This window comes from Antedon mediterranea, chromosome 3, assembly GCF_964355755.1.
Source record: "Antedon mediterranea chromosome 3, ecAntMedi1.1, whole genome shotgun sequence".
NCBI classification, from domain to species: domain Eukaryota; kingdom Metazoa; phylum Echinodermata; class Crinoidea; order Comatulida; family Antedonidae; genus Antedon; species Antedon mediterranea.
In genome coordinates, this window is record NC_092672.1 from 3343637 (window position 1) to 3359139 (window position 15503).

The 15503-nt window shown below is 30.5% G+C and overlaps 2 protein-coding genes and 1 pseudogene across 3 annotated transcripts in view; 1 reads left to right on the top strand and 2 right to left on the bottom strand.

Moving 5' to 3' along the window:
- The window catches only part of LOC140044551 (meiotic nuclear division protein 1 homolog), a 68180-nt gene extending 59050 nt beyond the window's left edge, over nucleotides 1-9130 (top strand). Inside the window, exons 6-8 of the mRNA XM_072089114.1 lie at nucleotides 276-383; nucleotides 541-700; nucleotides 8009-9130. Of these exons, the coding sequence (XP_071945215.1) occupies nucleotides 276-383; nucleotides 541-700; nucleotides 8009-8115 (375 nt within the window). The 3' untranslated portion in view covers nucleotides 8116-9130. The remainder of the gene's footprint in view (nucleotides 1-275; nucleotides 384-540; nucleotides 701-8008) is intronic.
- On the bottom strand, nucleotides 4512-4629 carry LOC140045585 (5S ribosomal RNA; annotated as a pseudogene).
- A 312-nt stretch (nucleotides 9131-9442) lies between the features above and the next one.
- Nucleotides 9443-15484, bottom strand: LOC140044547 (serine racemase-like). 2 transcript variants are annotated; one of them, XM_072089103.1, is made up of 6 exons: nucleotides 15404-15484; nucleotides 13871-14112; nucleotides 12543-12773; nucleotides 11867-11986; nucleotides 11074-11358; nucleotides 9443-10508 (listed from the first exon to the last, which is right to left on the bottom strand). In XM_072089103.1, the coding sequence occupies exons 2-6, from the start codon at nucleotides 14060-14062 to the stop codon at nucleotides 10323-10325; spliced, it is 1014 nt and encodes a 337-aa protein (XP_071945204.1). In that variant the 5' UTR covers nucleotides 14063-14112; nucleotides 15404-15484; the 3' UTR covers nucleotides 9443-10322. The 2 variants fall into 2 exon arrangements, with proteins under 2 accessions (XP_071945204.1, XP_071945205.1); XM_072089104.1 differs by lacking the exon at nucleotides 15404-15484 and adding an exon at nucleotides 15265-15295.
- Nucleotides 15485-15503: the final 19 nt, after the last annotated feature.

Consider the following 15503-nt stretch of genomic DNA (forward strand, 5'->3'; position numbering starts at 1 on the left):
AATTTTACACACATTTCATATAGTTACATTACAGTATTTAAACCATAGAGGGCGGCATCATTTTAAAATATGTATGTTTCTTCTATTAATTGAAATTGCATCAGGAAAGTAATTTGAGTATTTTGTAAATTTATGGCCAAACTGAAAAGTGTGATGTGGCCAAATTTGGTGGTGATATGCCCAAATATGGTAGTGATATGACAGATTTTTAAAATGCGCAAACTAACGTAAACGGTCAAATGATGTCTATTTCAATCAAATTTTTTTTTTCAAAGAGGAAACGAAAAATATTGGAACTTACAGAAGCTTTGGAACAAAATGAAATGAAATTAAAAACAACATCACAAAAAATCCAAGAAGCTACCAAAGGAAAAGAAGAAAGTGTAAGTAAATGACAGGCTTTGACAAAAATTGATTGTCATAGGATTTGAACCAACGACCCTGGGATTGCTATTAAAAGCAAGTATGTCAACCACCAAGCCATTATGATTAATACAATAACTTATTTAAATAAACTGATTTTCATATTAATTTTTAAAGGAGGAAAGAACGAATGTGTTAAAAGAGTTAAACAAGAAAGAAAAACAGTTGTCAGAAATCTCCTCTGATTTGGAGAGATTTAGAGACTGTGATCCTGAAGTGATTGAGTGTTTAAAAAAAGAGAGCCACACAGCGTTAGAAGCAGCCAATCGCTGGACAGGTTAGTTACTAATAGATTACTCGCGTTATTTTCAATCAATGTGCGACCAACATTTATAAGAGAGTGACAACTTTTTTAATTCAATTCAATTCAAGGAACATTTATTCACGTCCAAAAGACAAAAGTAATAAAAACAAAATGGCAAGTGATAAAACAAGAAAATGGACGAAGGCAAATCCCAAAAAGATTACAATCTTGTGACGGGATTGCCTTTACAAAATATTTAAATTAAGAGAAGAAAAAAAAATATATATATAAATAAAGAAAATAAATTAATTAAACAATAAAGAAATACAAAATATATATAAAACCAGTAGTCCATATTTTATTGGTTATGGTAAAAACATATCATACTGTATTTACTGACAAATATGACATTTACATAGACTATAGCATACTAATATATATAAAAATATACTTAAAAATCCTAATTAACAAAATGCCATGGTCAGAGTAAAAACATGTGATACTGTATTTAGGAATTTTCTATGACACTATATTCAAATATGACATTTACATAGATACACTAGCAGACTAATATGCTATTCTAATCATTTTATGCTACTTAAAAATCCCAATTAACAAAATGCCATGATATTCATACGGCTCATTATTTATAGGCTTTTATCAAACAGCAATAAACTCTCTTCGAAGTGTGTGGGGGCGATAATATATACCACCAATTATTGGGGGTATTTTTAGATAAATTTGTGCGATGGCTTTTGCTTAAAGGACCATGTCAAAATTATTCTACCGCAGAAACTACTTGACACTTTATAACATGTTTACACAATTATTTAGAAAGCCTTTTCTTAGTAATCCTACATAATAGCAGTGACTGGCTCATAAACTTTACATTAAAAAAACTAAAATAGTATATTACTAAAGTTAAAATTTAGTTACTTCATTAAAATTGTTTAAACGATTAAATAATTTTGAAAACTGTCAATAGTACACAAAATATAATTATTTTAATATCCAAATTCATAGCTACCAGTTATGTTTATGTTGGTCTTATTAATTTAAGATTTTTTCATCAATTTTTTTATTTAAACTTAAGCTCTGTCTACAGTATTAAACTTTATGTGACAAAAAAAAATGTGATGTGTCCATATATGTGGACATGATGATGTCATATCACTACTATATTTGGGCACGTCACACTAGTTTGATAGTGTAAACAGAGCTTAAATAACCTACCAACTGAAATTTTAATTTAATTCTTAATCAATTTTAACAGCTACTGTAAAGCGTGACGGGGAATCTTAATAAGAAATAGTACACCTCCTCCTCTCCTTCCTTCCTTCCGTTGTTCTTTACATTATAAAGTAAAGCCATCAATAGACATGTATAGTAATACTATACATATAAAGTACTTGAGTATAAAAGAACAACAGAAAAGATGCACTTGTGGCAACACAAAGCTTCTTCACTTTTGCATTAGTTGTCGAGATTAGTCTTCCAATGCATGATGTGGTAATTAAGGCATGTATTTTAAGATGGCTATTAAAGTGAAGTGACATTCTTGTTAATCAACATGCACCACCTATCTACTAATTAGGTCAGTAACTCTTTTTAATGGTTATTACTATAGCTCCTGGCTAAATCCAGTAATTGCCTATTATTATAACAAGCCAATAAAGTTGATAATCTATAGGATGCATTGTTGTTACTATGGTATTGTAATCAGCTGTACAGTACGTGTTGGTTCCTACGAATAGTATCTTTATATTAATTTGTCAATTGTGTTTATGGCTTGCCCACTTGGAGTGCGCAATGTCCAGGCTTTACTTGCCCACCAAGGGCGGATCAAGAATTTTGTAAACTGGAAAGCACTAACATATTAAAGCTCTGTGTACACTATCAAGCTAGTTTTATAAGTGTGATGTGCCCAAATATGGTAGTGATATGCACAAATATGTTAGTGATGTGCACAAATATGGTAGTGATATACTCAAATATGGTAGTAATATGACATCATGTCCATATGTTTTGTCACATAAAGTTTGATAGTGTAGAGAGAGCCTATAGTCATGTCAAATATTGTTATCAAAAAGTAGTTCATTTTAGCCTTATTAGATCTGGACAATAACAATAAATCATAACACTAATCCTACACTTATCCTAACACTTGTCTTAACACTAGTCCTAACACTAATCCTAACTAACAGCAATAAGTATTTTAGTATAAGCATCTTCCTGTCTTCATTTTGATGGTCCAAAACAAAAAATCTGTAATTTAATAAGTATTTGAACTGTAGAGGGTGTATTTATAGCTAGTGTTTATTAAGAAAGTTTAAGGTGGCCTCTAGGCTGATATGCAATAAATCAGAGCTCATCAGTGTTTGATAATTAAACAATTCCACAGCTATCTTTAAGAGTGATAAATTGACAGATAAACTGTAAACAAATTAATCATTATGGATTCTTTTATGTAATGAGTGATTGCCGCATGCAACTGAAAGAACTTATGACAAGATAATAAATGATACTAACACATTTTTTCCTCTAATTAAATATTTCTTTAATCAGCTGGACCAGCTCTCTGTCCAGATCGTATCACTAGATTTAAACTCTTCTAATTTAAAGGAGAATTACTAGGTTTGAATTTCTTTATTTGTTTGAGACACTTCAGCTTCGGCAAACAGACATGTCATTAACAAGCTGTGTGGTACAAAACACTACACAGTACAGTCTATTTTGTGCCTAGCTTACCCGGATAAACCAACAATAGCCCATGCTCTCCAGATGGAGTGCTTAACAGTTAAAGTTTCTAGGATACTCCTGGAACATAATGGACTGCAGCCACATCCTCATGTGGGACATTCCAACTAGACTAAAACTAAAAATCAATATTACATAAAAGTAAGTACAAAGCAAAGCTGTCAGAATAACCTAAATTAAACCAAACATGGCATATATTTAGCATAATTAAAAAACAGTGCATAAAAAAAAACTACAAAAACTTGCAGTATTTTAGAAAGGATATAAAATCACTACAGAAAAATCAATTAAAATAAAAATACAATTTATGGGTTTTTAGCTTTAAACGCTCGCCCAAGTGAAGCAGTTACAAGTGATACAATATAATTATTTGTAACCAGATTATTCAGCAGATGTTTTGCAACATGGTTTCGTAATAAAAATATTTATAGGCCTATATATAAATCAAAAGTCACATTTACATAAGAATGGTATTTTGATAACGCATGTTTAACCTAGTTTAACTGGGTATTAAGACAGTTCAACACTACAGTACAACTTTGTTTAGAGGGCGTGTTTTGCTTGCTTCAAAGGGGATTAATACTAACAATATTATATTAACAAGAATATATAAAAAAAATATTTTTAAAAAGTATTACATTTAAAAAAAATGTAAATCAAGGTAACAGAATATAAGAGAATAAATGTAAAACCAGAAAAATAGAATAAAGGGGATGGTAGGGGGATGTTTTAGATTGTTATGGGATGATCCCTGGTGAATATCCCATTACCCCCCTTGCAGATTCAAGTAACCCCTTGGGTAGGGTATTCTCAGAAAAGAAAAACACAAAATGTTTATTTTATTTTATTTTATTCAATCGAAACCAACAGTGATAATTACCGCCACTAACAGGTTTGGTACAAACAAAGCCAGGACTGTTTAAAGCACCTTGATCAGTCCTAACATTGATCAAGGGCTTCTTTCTTCCAGTGCCCACCTTGACCAGAGGAAAGGCATAAGCCAATACGTCTGAGGCAGATACTAGATGCAGGCGCTGCCATAAGAGTCAGCAGTGCTGATTTCAAATGCCTAACGGGACCCCAGCTCCATATACAGTACCCGATATTCCCAGATGGTCTCCCATCCAAGCTCTAACCAGGCCCAACGTTGCTTAACTTTGGTGATCTGACGAGAACCGGTGTTTCAACGTGGTAAAGCCGTATTTTATACTTTCTTGTAAACAGGTCCATGTGATTTTAGAGTTTAAAGAAATTATAGTGCAGAGGATTAAAATCAATACTAATAAACATTTATCACATGCCTTATCAATCGATAAAAGAAAAATAAATAAAAAATATTTATAGGCCTATATATAACAACATCATATGTATGAGAATGCAAATTTGATAACACATGTTTAACCCAGGGTATTCCCAGAAAATGAAAAACACCAACAATGTTAATACTGTCGTAAATAATGGGTTCTAGTCCATGTGGGTTGTGACTTTAGAGAGTTTAAAGAATTTAAAGTGCAGAGGAATAAAGATAATACTAATAAACATTTATTACATGCCTTATCAATCGATAAATAAATTTTAAAAACATGTACATAATATAGGTCTATATATAAATCAAACATCACATTTCCATAAGAATGCTATTTTGATAGCACATGTTTAACCCAGGGTATTCCCAGAAAATGAAAAACACCAACAATGTTAATACTGCCTTGAATGATGGGTTCTAGTCCATGTGAGTTGTGACTTTAGAGAGTTTAAAGAATTTAAAGTGCAGAGGAATAAAGATAATAAACATGTATTACATGCCTTATCAATCGATAAATAAATTTTAAAAACCTGTACATAATATAGGTCTATATATAAATCAAACAACATCACATTTCCATAAGAATGCTATTTTGATAGCACATGTTTAACCTAGGGTATTCCCAGAAAAAACCAAAACCCAAAAATGTTACTACATTCTTGTGTTTTAAACAATTACAATTTGACAAGTTCTAGTCCATGTGACTTTAGAGTTTAAGGAATTTAAAGTGCAGAGGAATATTAAGTCAATACTAATAAACATTTATCACATGTCTTATCAATCGAGTGGAAATTATTTGGTTGGAGAAGATTCATATGTTTCATTATTTATAACTGCTTACTATTTGTTATCAATAGTTATATTTAGGTATTATGTAATTATGCATAATAGTTAAAGAGCTTTGTATTTTGTAATGCTGTATATGTACATTTGAATACGAAATAAAGAATAAATAAAAAAAAAATATAACATTTGCTAGCTGCTAAATTAACTTTTTCCATTTAATTATGTTAATTAATCAATTGTACAAAAAGAAAATCTAAAACAAATTGTTTCGTTTTTGAAAATGCAATTATATTAATATTATGGATAACTTATACCATGGTTGTACAAATATTTAAATCAAGTAATGTTTTTACAGAAAAAAATGCTTTACAAAATGTATTTCTAGGCTAATAATAGATAATATTTAGGCAAACCTAGACCCTATATTGGCACCATGGATGAACAATTTCCTCCATGATGGCCCCACACTAAAGCTCGCTTGCTAAGCTCCTACAACACTACGATCCATGTAATTCCATCACCGCGATTTACGTGGGCAGCAAGAAATGTTGGCTTTAGTATATTTCTTTAATTCGGTAATTCATTTTATTATTTCCGTCGTTTGATTATCTTTCCGATTCTAATCTGTCTGCTCCAATAACTTCCAATTGTTTTATTTTATGCTTTACATATTTTAAATCAATTACCTACTAATTTTTGTATTTATTTGTCTTGAAAGTTTTGTCTGATCAAATAAAAAGACAATATATATTGTTTGTTCTTTGTTTTTCCTCTTAAAAGCAGTAGGAAGCATATGACAGGTTTAATTGATGATAAAAATTCGCTAGAAAGCGATTACGAGTTGGATACGGCCGTAATATTGCCTAAGGTCTCTCTTGATTGTCTTGGTTTCCTGCCATTAATGTTACTACGTGATCTTAGTATAAGTTGGTTGTTAATTACACCAGAGTTCGTTCAAGTCTGGTGCCAAGGTATTACCATTATCATCTCAAAATTACTAGCTCATACAAACTATTTGATCGTCTCTTTTATTTATTATCTCTTTTATCATTGTCTAATAAAGTCAGTATTTTAAATAATTTGATAATTCATCTTTCGTTTCAGATAATTATTTGTACAATTTATTTTTTACGTTAACTAGGAATTTTTTTAAATGCTACTAAAATTTGTGATGAGTTAGACTAAGTGTATATATTGATACAAATACAAATTATATTAGACAAGTTTAGTAATTCGTAAGATTTCAAATCATCCTCCTCGTATTGCAAGCGGAATTTGATCTAGCGTATTATCGAATAGTAAAGCATAAAGATTATAAAATTGACCGGTCACAACATGAACTTAATCAGATGTTTAGCTTTTAATATATAAATAGATATAATAAATTAAATTTGAATGTTAGCTTGGCTATTTAAATCCTTGTTAAGTAATGATGATAAAATTGACCGGTTTCAACATGGACTTATTCAAATCTTTTGCTTTTAAGTATATTAATGGATATCAATTAACGTAGTAAATATTATTTCCCCGACAATAATCTAAATTACATTTAGTAAAGACCGTAATATTTACCAATCCTAGACTACTGTAGGCTATAATAATTAGATGTTCACTTTGAAGTATGTAGTATATATTGATCACAAGTAATGTATGTGAATGGTAACATGACTGGGTGAATCTCTTAGGGACCATGTCAACATTATTTCTACTGCGATTGCTGCAGTAACTAAAAAGTAACTCTTTTTCCTGTTTATGAAATATTTAGCATACAATTTTTTTTAAAACAGAACATGAATGTTTTCCCTGTTATATTATCTGTTAGTATTATTAACTATTTTAAAACTACTGCAGTTGCTGCAGTAACTAAAAAGTAACTCTTTATCCTGTTTAATGTAATATTTAGCATACATACATTTTTTTTTAAACAACATTAATGTTTTCCCTGTTTATATTTATGTTGGTATTATGAACTATTTTAAAACTACTGCAGTTGCTGCAGTAACTAAAAAGTAACTCCTTTTCCTGTTTATGAAATATTTAGCGTACAATTTTTTTTTTAACAGAACATGAATGTTTTCCCTGTTATATTATCTGTTGGTATTATTAACTATTTTAAAACTACTGCGATTGCTGCAGTAACTAAAAAGTAACTCTTTATCCTGTTTAATGTAATATTTAGCATATAAAAATTTTTTTTTAACAGAACATGAATGTTTTCCCTGTTTATATTTATGTATATTATATTATATATATCTAATTTAATATTTTTTAATTTTTTTTTTCACTTAAATTATTTTTCATCACTAAAATATTCAACATCTCCAAATATTTTTCTTTATTTATTTCAGACATATTTTATGTTGGTATTAATATCTATTTTATGTTGGTATTATTATCTATTTTAATGTCCGATGCAGATCCCTTTATTTATTTTTTTTTTTTTCATTTAAATTATTTGTTATCACTAAAATACCAAATATTTTTTATTTCAGATAACATATTTTCTATTCAAAGCTGGTGTCGCAACAAGTTTGCTATAGAAACAAAAACTTTAAACAAACAATTTGGAATTCCTGAAGACTTTGACTATATTGAGTAAAATCATCAAACTACAGTGGAACCTTTCCTTTTGGACACCTCTATTCAGGAGACCACCCTTTGAAGGCACACATGCAGAACAAGGGGGAAACATGTACTAACACGGCCAAACATGTACTAACACGGCCAAGCCATAGCGACATCCATATAAGGAGATACTGTGTTGTGTCACAAAAGTTTCCCTACTGTATTTCCAAATTTGATCAACCAGTGAGAGAGAAAAAATTGTGGACAATTGTTAAGCTCTGTCTGCACTGTCAAACTAGTTTGACAAAAATGGTGTGATGTGCCCAAATATGGTAGTGATACACCCAAATATGGTAGTGATATGACATCATCATGTCCATATATGGGCATTTTTTGTCGAATAAAGTTTGATAGTGTAGACAGAGCTTTAGATTTTCTATCTGAAGGAAGCTACCATCGATTAAGAATTTTCTACAACATTTATTAAACAAGATCATCTCTTAAAATCAAAGACTACTAAAAACATGATTCTTATAAAACACATGAAAAACTGTACAAGTAAGTAAATACTAACTACAGTATATTCTTATTTTGCACATTTAGTTTGTTCTAATTTAATACTTGTTGGTTAAGGTATAGTTAAGTCCATTTTGGAACATTTTAAAATCTTACTAAATCTTTTGTCCCAATATGGTCAAAGATTAATTGAAAACAAATATATCACAATAAAAGAAACACATCCCATATTATGATAAACAAGTACATAGTGTTAAAAAATAATGTTTTCCCTTATAAAATGACAAAATAAATGGTTAAATTCAACCAAAAATCCATTGGCTGGTAATACATTTTTTTTTGGTCAAAGTGGATAACTATTATGTGACATTAAAATGGCATATTAAACAATCAATTTTTAAGGGGGACAATACATCTTTAAGTAATTGTAGCAGGGAAGAGTGAAATTACAATTGTAAATTCACTCTTCCCTGGTTATAGTGATATAACACTGTATATCTGGAGAATGTATATATACAAAAATAGGTACATAAAGTTAATCATTAACATACAATGTATAACAACATCAATGGTTCTCTGTGACGACAGTGTTACTGTTGTGGTCCTGATTTTAAGTGTAACAAAAATAAGTAGAAATCGTTCAGTTAATCTGATAATATTAAAGCACACAAATATGTATATATGTATTAACAAACAAGTTATTTACTGAAATATAAATAGTTAGAACAACATCAACGGTTCTCTGTGACAGTGTTACTACTATAATCCTGATTTTAAATGTAACAAAAATAAGTAGAAATCGTTCAGCTAATCTGATAATATTAAAGCACACAAATATATATATATATGTATTAACAAACAAGTTATTTACTAAAATATAAATAGTTAGAACAACATCAACGGTTCTCTGTGACAGTGTTACTACTATGGTCCTGATTTTAAATGTAACAAAAATAAGTAGAAATTGTTTAATGTAATATTAAAGCACCTAAATATGTATATATGTATTAAGATAAGATAAGATAACTTTTATTGATCCTCAAAAAGGAAATTCATTGCTCATCATAATAACAAAGAAAACACAATAAAAACAAATATAGCATAAAACCATTCATATAAAAACATCTAAAAAACAAACAACTTATTCTCTAAATAACTATAAATAGTTAAAACCACATTAATGGTTCTCTGATTTTTAAGTCTAGGTTTTAATTTAAAAAAAAGTAGAAATCAGTCAGCTAATCAAATATTAAAGCACACAAAAGTATATATATATATATATATGTATTAACAAACAAGTTATTCACTAAAATATAAATAGTTAAAACCACAATAATGGTTCTGATAGTTTTATGGTCCAGGTTTTACATTAAAAAAAAAATTAGAAATTGTTCATCTACAGTAATCTAATATTAAAGCACACAAAAGTATATGTATAACAAACAAGTTATTCATTAAAATATAAATAGGTAAAACAACATTAATGGTTCTGATAGTTTTATCGTCCAGGTTTTAAATTAAAAAAAAAAATTAAGTAGAAATTATTCAACTATGAGCACACAAATGAAAAAATGGGAAAGGCTACTGTATATATTATTTTATAATTCTTCTAAAGTTTTATTATATATATATATATATATTGCAACTATTTTAATAGGAAACTATGGACGGGAATTTACTAATACTTTTTTTAATTTGCTAATTAATACTAATTTAATATTAAAACTATTTCAAAATAGCTTTTAATTTAGAGATGTCTATATTGCCTCCGCACAGGACAACTCCAACTTTCTTGAGGTTCTGTTCTTGTATAAGGTGGTTAAACCGACTTGAACGTACCGCAGCTACTCCTACTGCTGAGGACGGTTCTATTAACAGTTTGGTCTTCTCGAGCATCAATCTAAGATTATCCTAAAAAAATAATAATAATATATTCATTAATATATAATTAACTGAATAGTAATAATATTTAAAAGACATATTAGACTATGATTAAGTTATTTTGACTTGATTACAGTCGAATCCTAGGTCACTTTTATGATCCAAAAGTGAGTACCCTGAATAGAAGTTGGCTGTAGTGTTAAATTGCATATATTTCCACTTTTTAGTTGTACAGAAAGGTGCATTTAATTGTATTAACAAAAATCAAAATTCCTTTAATCAAAGAATAAACTCGTGGTAGAGGGCGACAAACAGTCTAGTTGGACAGCAAGTTTATAATTATTTACTGTTAATGCATTCAAGCATGACCATCTGTCTTATACCAGACTCTCTGAAACCAGAAACTCTCCCAATACCAGACATTTCAAGTTCAAACAGTACAAAAACATATTCCGAAAACACCAAACTTTACGGAAAACAAGACATATTTGGCCAGCCCAAGGTGTCCGATATTGACTGTACTATATTTTATTCAAACACTGTTTTTATTTGGTCTATGTGTGGCAACAATAAAAGACAAAAGAAAGAAACGCACCAGGATTTCTTCCTCAGATACCACAATGACGTCATCTAACAACTTGTGTAATATTGGCCACGTTACTGGTCCGACAGAGACTCGAAGACCGTCAGCTACAGTGTCGGGTGTCTTTTCATTTGGAAGAAGTTTGTGAGCCTTCATTGAACGTGCACAGTCATCTGCGTTTATCGGCTCAGCTGCATAGACTTTGATAGACGGTTTAATGGACTTGGCTGCTATACAAATACCAGACAACATCCCCCCTCCCCCAACAGGAGCAACAATCGCATCCAAGTCTGCAACCTAATTTAAAGAGATACAAGTTGTATGGGTCAGACAGTTTTGAAATGAATTCAGACAAAAGACAAATAGTTCCTCCTAGTTTTTAACTGGTGGACTATCCTTGTTGTATCTAAAGCTCTGTCTACACTATCAAACTAGTTTGACAAAATATGGTAGTGATATGACATCATCATGTCTATGTACACATCAAATTGTTTTGTCACATAAAGTTTGATAGTGTAGGCAGAGCTTAAGACTTTGTTCTGGTCACAAAAATGATTTAAAATGTTAATTTAGATAGAATGTACTGTACACTGATGACACTTATGCTGTGCCATGAAGAGAGTTTTAAAATATTTGTACGTGTATTTTAATGTGGAGAACCTCTTGACTGTTTTTTCATATATTTCCATGTTTTTGTTTGGCGAAATAAATTATATATGATATGATATATAATAAAAATCTGTTATGGAAGTAACACCAACAGCAGGGTCTGATGACAACCTTCTTTTGATAGAGTACTACTAACTTGTTCCAGAAGTTCTAAGCCAATTGTGCCTTGTCCAGCAATTACATCTAGGCTTTGAGATGAATGAATGAAACAACCATTAGTTTCTTTAATGACTTTATCTGCCTCTTCTTCTCTAGCCTGTAAAACACATGTGTAAAACATTTTTATACCGTAAATAGGGTATTAAATTATTTATTGATATAATTGTAGGTTCCCACACTAAAATATATTATTAAGCTTACAGTGGGTACAAATTTCACTCAATATTTTCAACTAATATTTATTTATCTATATACTATGTTTCTGTTGTGGTGAAATTAAATTTTGAATTGAATAATTCCACCAATTGAATATAAGCCAAGTTCAGACAAGATTTCCAATTATTTATACAGTTATGTGCTATAACAGGGACCTTCACCAGAAATCTGGGACTATACTTGGTTCATATCAAGGCAATCTAACTACAGGACACTGAGCTCGCCTTGCCAAGATTGGAACTCATAACAGTCCTTTGTTCTTATGTCTGGCAGCGGCAAATATCAACAGTAATTTAGTATGTACATATTCTCTGTGGTGCACAGTGCCTGTTAAGGGGCATGAAACTGATTGTGTTGCAGCCACAGATAAACCCTTTGATCTTCAGAGCTCAGCATCCTAAATTGTTGGTGATATACAATGAATTGGAAAAACTTACACGCTCGGATGGAAAGCAATGTATAACAGTTGCTCCATAACCTTTGACCCCATTCACCTTACAGGTTGGGGCATTTGATGGCATGACAATATGTGCTTTTACATGACATAGTTTAGCTGCTAAGGCAACAGCTTGGCCATGGTTACCACTAGAATGTGTGACGACAGTAACGTTATCAGTCGGTGCTTCCTTTTCAACTAATTTGGAAACCGAGTTAATCGCCCCACGAAACTGCAAAAGAGAAAATAAAAGCATGAAAAATCTCTATAAAAAATATTCTAAATTTGTCTAAAGCTCTGTCTATTTTACTATCAAACTATTTTGACAAAAAAAAGTTTGATATGCCCAAATATGGTAGTGATATGACATCATCATGTCAATGTATGGACACATTACATTTTGTTGTCACATAAAATTTGATAGTATAGACAGAGACTCTTGCAAAAGATGGTTATTATTACTGTCTTTTCTGGTAGATCCAGGATTTGTTATGTGGGGAGCGCTATAACATTTTTAAATGACTATTTCTGTCAAAGATATAATATCAAAAGGGTGGAGCACACAACCTCAAGCGCTACCCCCTGGATCTTCCCCTGGTTTATCAAACCCAAGGTATTGTATACTGTATAGCAATGTGAATAGGTGAAACACATTGCCCATAAAAAAGGACAATTGACAAACACTTGATTGCAGTACAAACATAATTGCTTTATCTGTACAAACGTTAATTCAGTAAATATTAGCACTGGTTTTTTTTATGGAATTGAATGACTCCTTGAATAAATTTACATTGTGATAGTCATCGATCAGTTATTGCTAATAAAAATTGTTTTTAATGAAAATGTTCCCTGCCAACTCTAGAAAAATCTGGGTTGATAAAACCAGGGAAGAGTGCAATTACAATTGTTTTTCACTCTTCCCTGATAAAACAGTACTTTTAGGTACCATATTATTTTTTTCTCTATTCATCCCTAACTTTTGATGCTCACTTCTCTGTACTTCTCTCAACTATATAGTACCTATATGTTCCTAAAACTTTTTATTATACAGGCAAAAATCTATTCAGCAAATTGAGTAATTTTAAGAAAAATGTTAAAACATATATGATATTTTTGTACTTTTCAACAAAATAACTAGTTAATCATAGTTCAACTTGTTGTTAGTTTTGTGCTTAATGCAATACTTTGTAACTTTTAGATTATTAAAGGATCCCAGTGGAAATAAGCTAATATGCTTTTATAATGTATTTATTTGTAAATGTCAGTGTTATGACGTATGTATTTTTTATGATTATTTTCCTAATAAATTCAAATCAAAATTAAACCAACCTTAAATGATCCAGTTTTCTGAAACAACTCGCATTTGAAATATAGTTTACAAGAAACTTTATTATCAAAATAGTCAAAATCCATGACGGGGGTAATTTTTGTGTGTCGTTTGACGCGTTCATGGGCCTGCTGAACATCCTTGAGTTCTATCCCAAAATCCTTCATGTTTACGCTAGTAGTGGTCAAATCCATTGCAGTTTAATACCGAATTTCTCCTTGTCATTCGTTTTAAACTCTCTCTTCTGTAGAAATAATTATGTAGTAGGAAGAAAAAAAAAATAAGCCACTCAATAGCTGAATAAATAACAACCAATTTCTTGTAAGCAGAAATTATTATTATGATTAATTATTAAATTATGCAGGCAGTAAAAATAGACCCTCAATGGTTTTAATCTAAAAGACCTTGATGAAACCAATCAAAATGACGTTCGACAATTTAAATTCTGTCATTATTCGGATATAAAATATTTAAAAGAAAAAAATCTCCTTGAATACGTTTTGAACGGTTTAATTTTATTGGGGTTTTTTCTATAATTGTTAGCAATTATTTTCAGCCTTAATTATGATGCTATTTGTATGTTTTTATATACCAAAATAAATAAAGAAAAGGAATTTATTGAAGTCAAAGTACTGTAAAATTTGTTCGGGCGGGCTATTAAAGGGTCCAGAACAATTAAGAGGCCATAAATTAGAAAAAAAAATATAAAATTAGCTATGAATATGTTCGAATTCTTTTTCATTTCTTCTGTCAATCAAAATTGGAAACCAAAAAAAAAATGTATTTTTTAAATTTTTATATACTATTATTATGTTCATTTTTTAACACCTGTTTCGGCACGGTTCCGTTCTGGTGAATCGAACATCAATGTTTCATTTTCAAGACGCTCTACGCAGATATGTGCCAATTGATATGCGCGTAGCTAGCTGCATGAAAATAAAACATTGGCGTTCGATTGGATTTTCCGGCGCCGTGCCGGAACAGGTGTGAAAGACCCTATATATACTGTTGATTCTTATAAAATCAGTATGTTTTTTGTCAGCTACTTTATAAATTCATATACTGTATTTTTTCTAAATTACAATTAAAACTGTATGTACAATATATCCTTGTTTAAGAAATGATGAGCGTTAAAGGTTATGATGTTGTTTAGTGATATCTTACCTTTGTGATATAAGGAGGCTTTATATCAGTCGGTATATATTATTACTATATTATTAGCCTATTCACCAATAGTTAGAGGCCCATAGCACTACCTAACTAGTTAGTAGGAGCAGAGGCCTAAATCAGTCTACTGGAAGAAGATGAGAGAGAGAATGGATGCACTAGCTAGTTAAAAGGTCAGCTGGTCAGACCACCACCTACTACTGTACAAACAATATGGTTCACAGAGTACCGTTTTATTATAGAGAAGATTTCCTCAGCTTGAGTCTGATCGCATCTCCGATTCTCCGTGATGGCATGATAGAGATGAAAATCGAAATAAAGTAAAATGATATCTACATATAATATATACAGGTTTAAAAACTACTAACCTGATAACCTGGAACGAATCAAGTGGCGTTCGTTCTGTTGATACAAAATCGATGATTCTTTGATGATTTGATACATCAAGGCCAAAGGGGAATTCCCTGA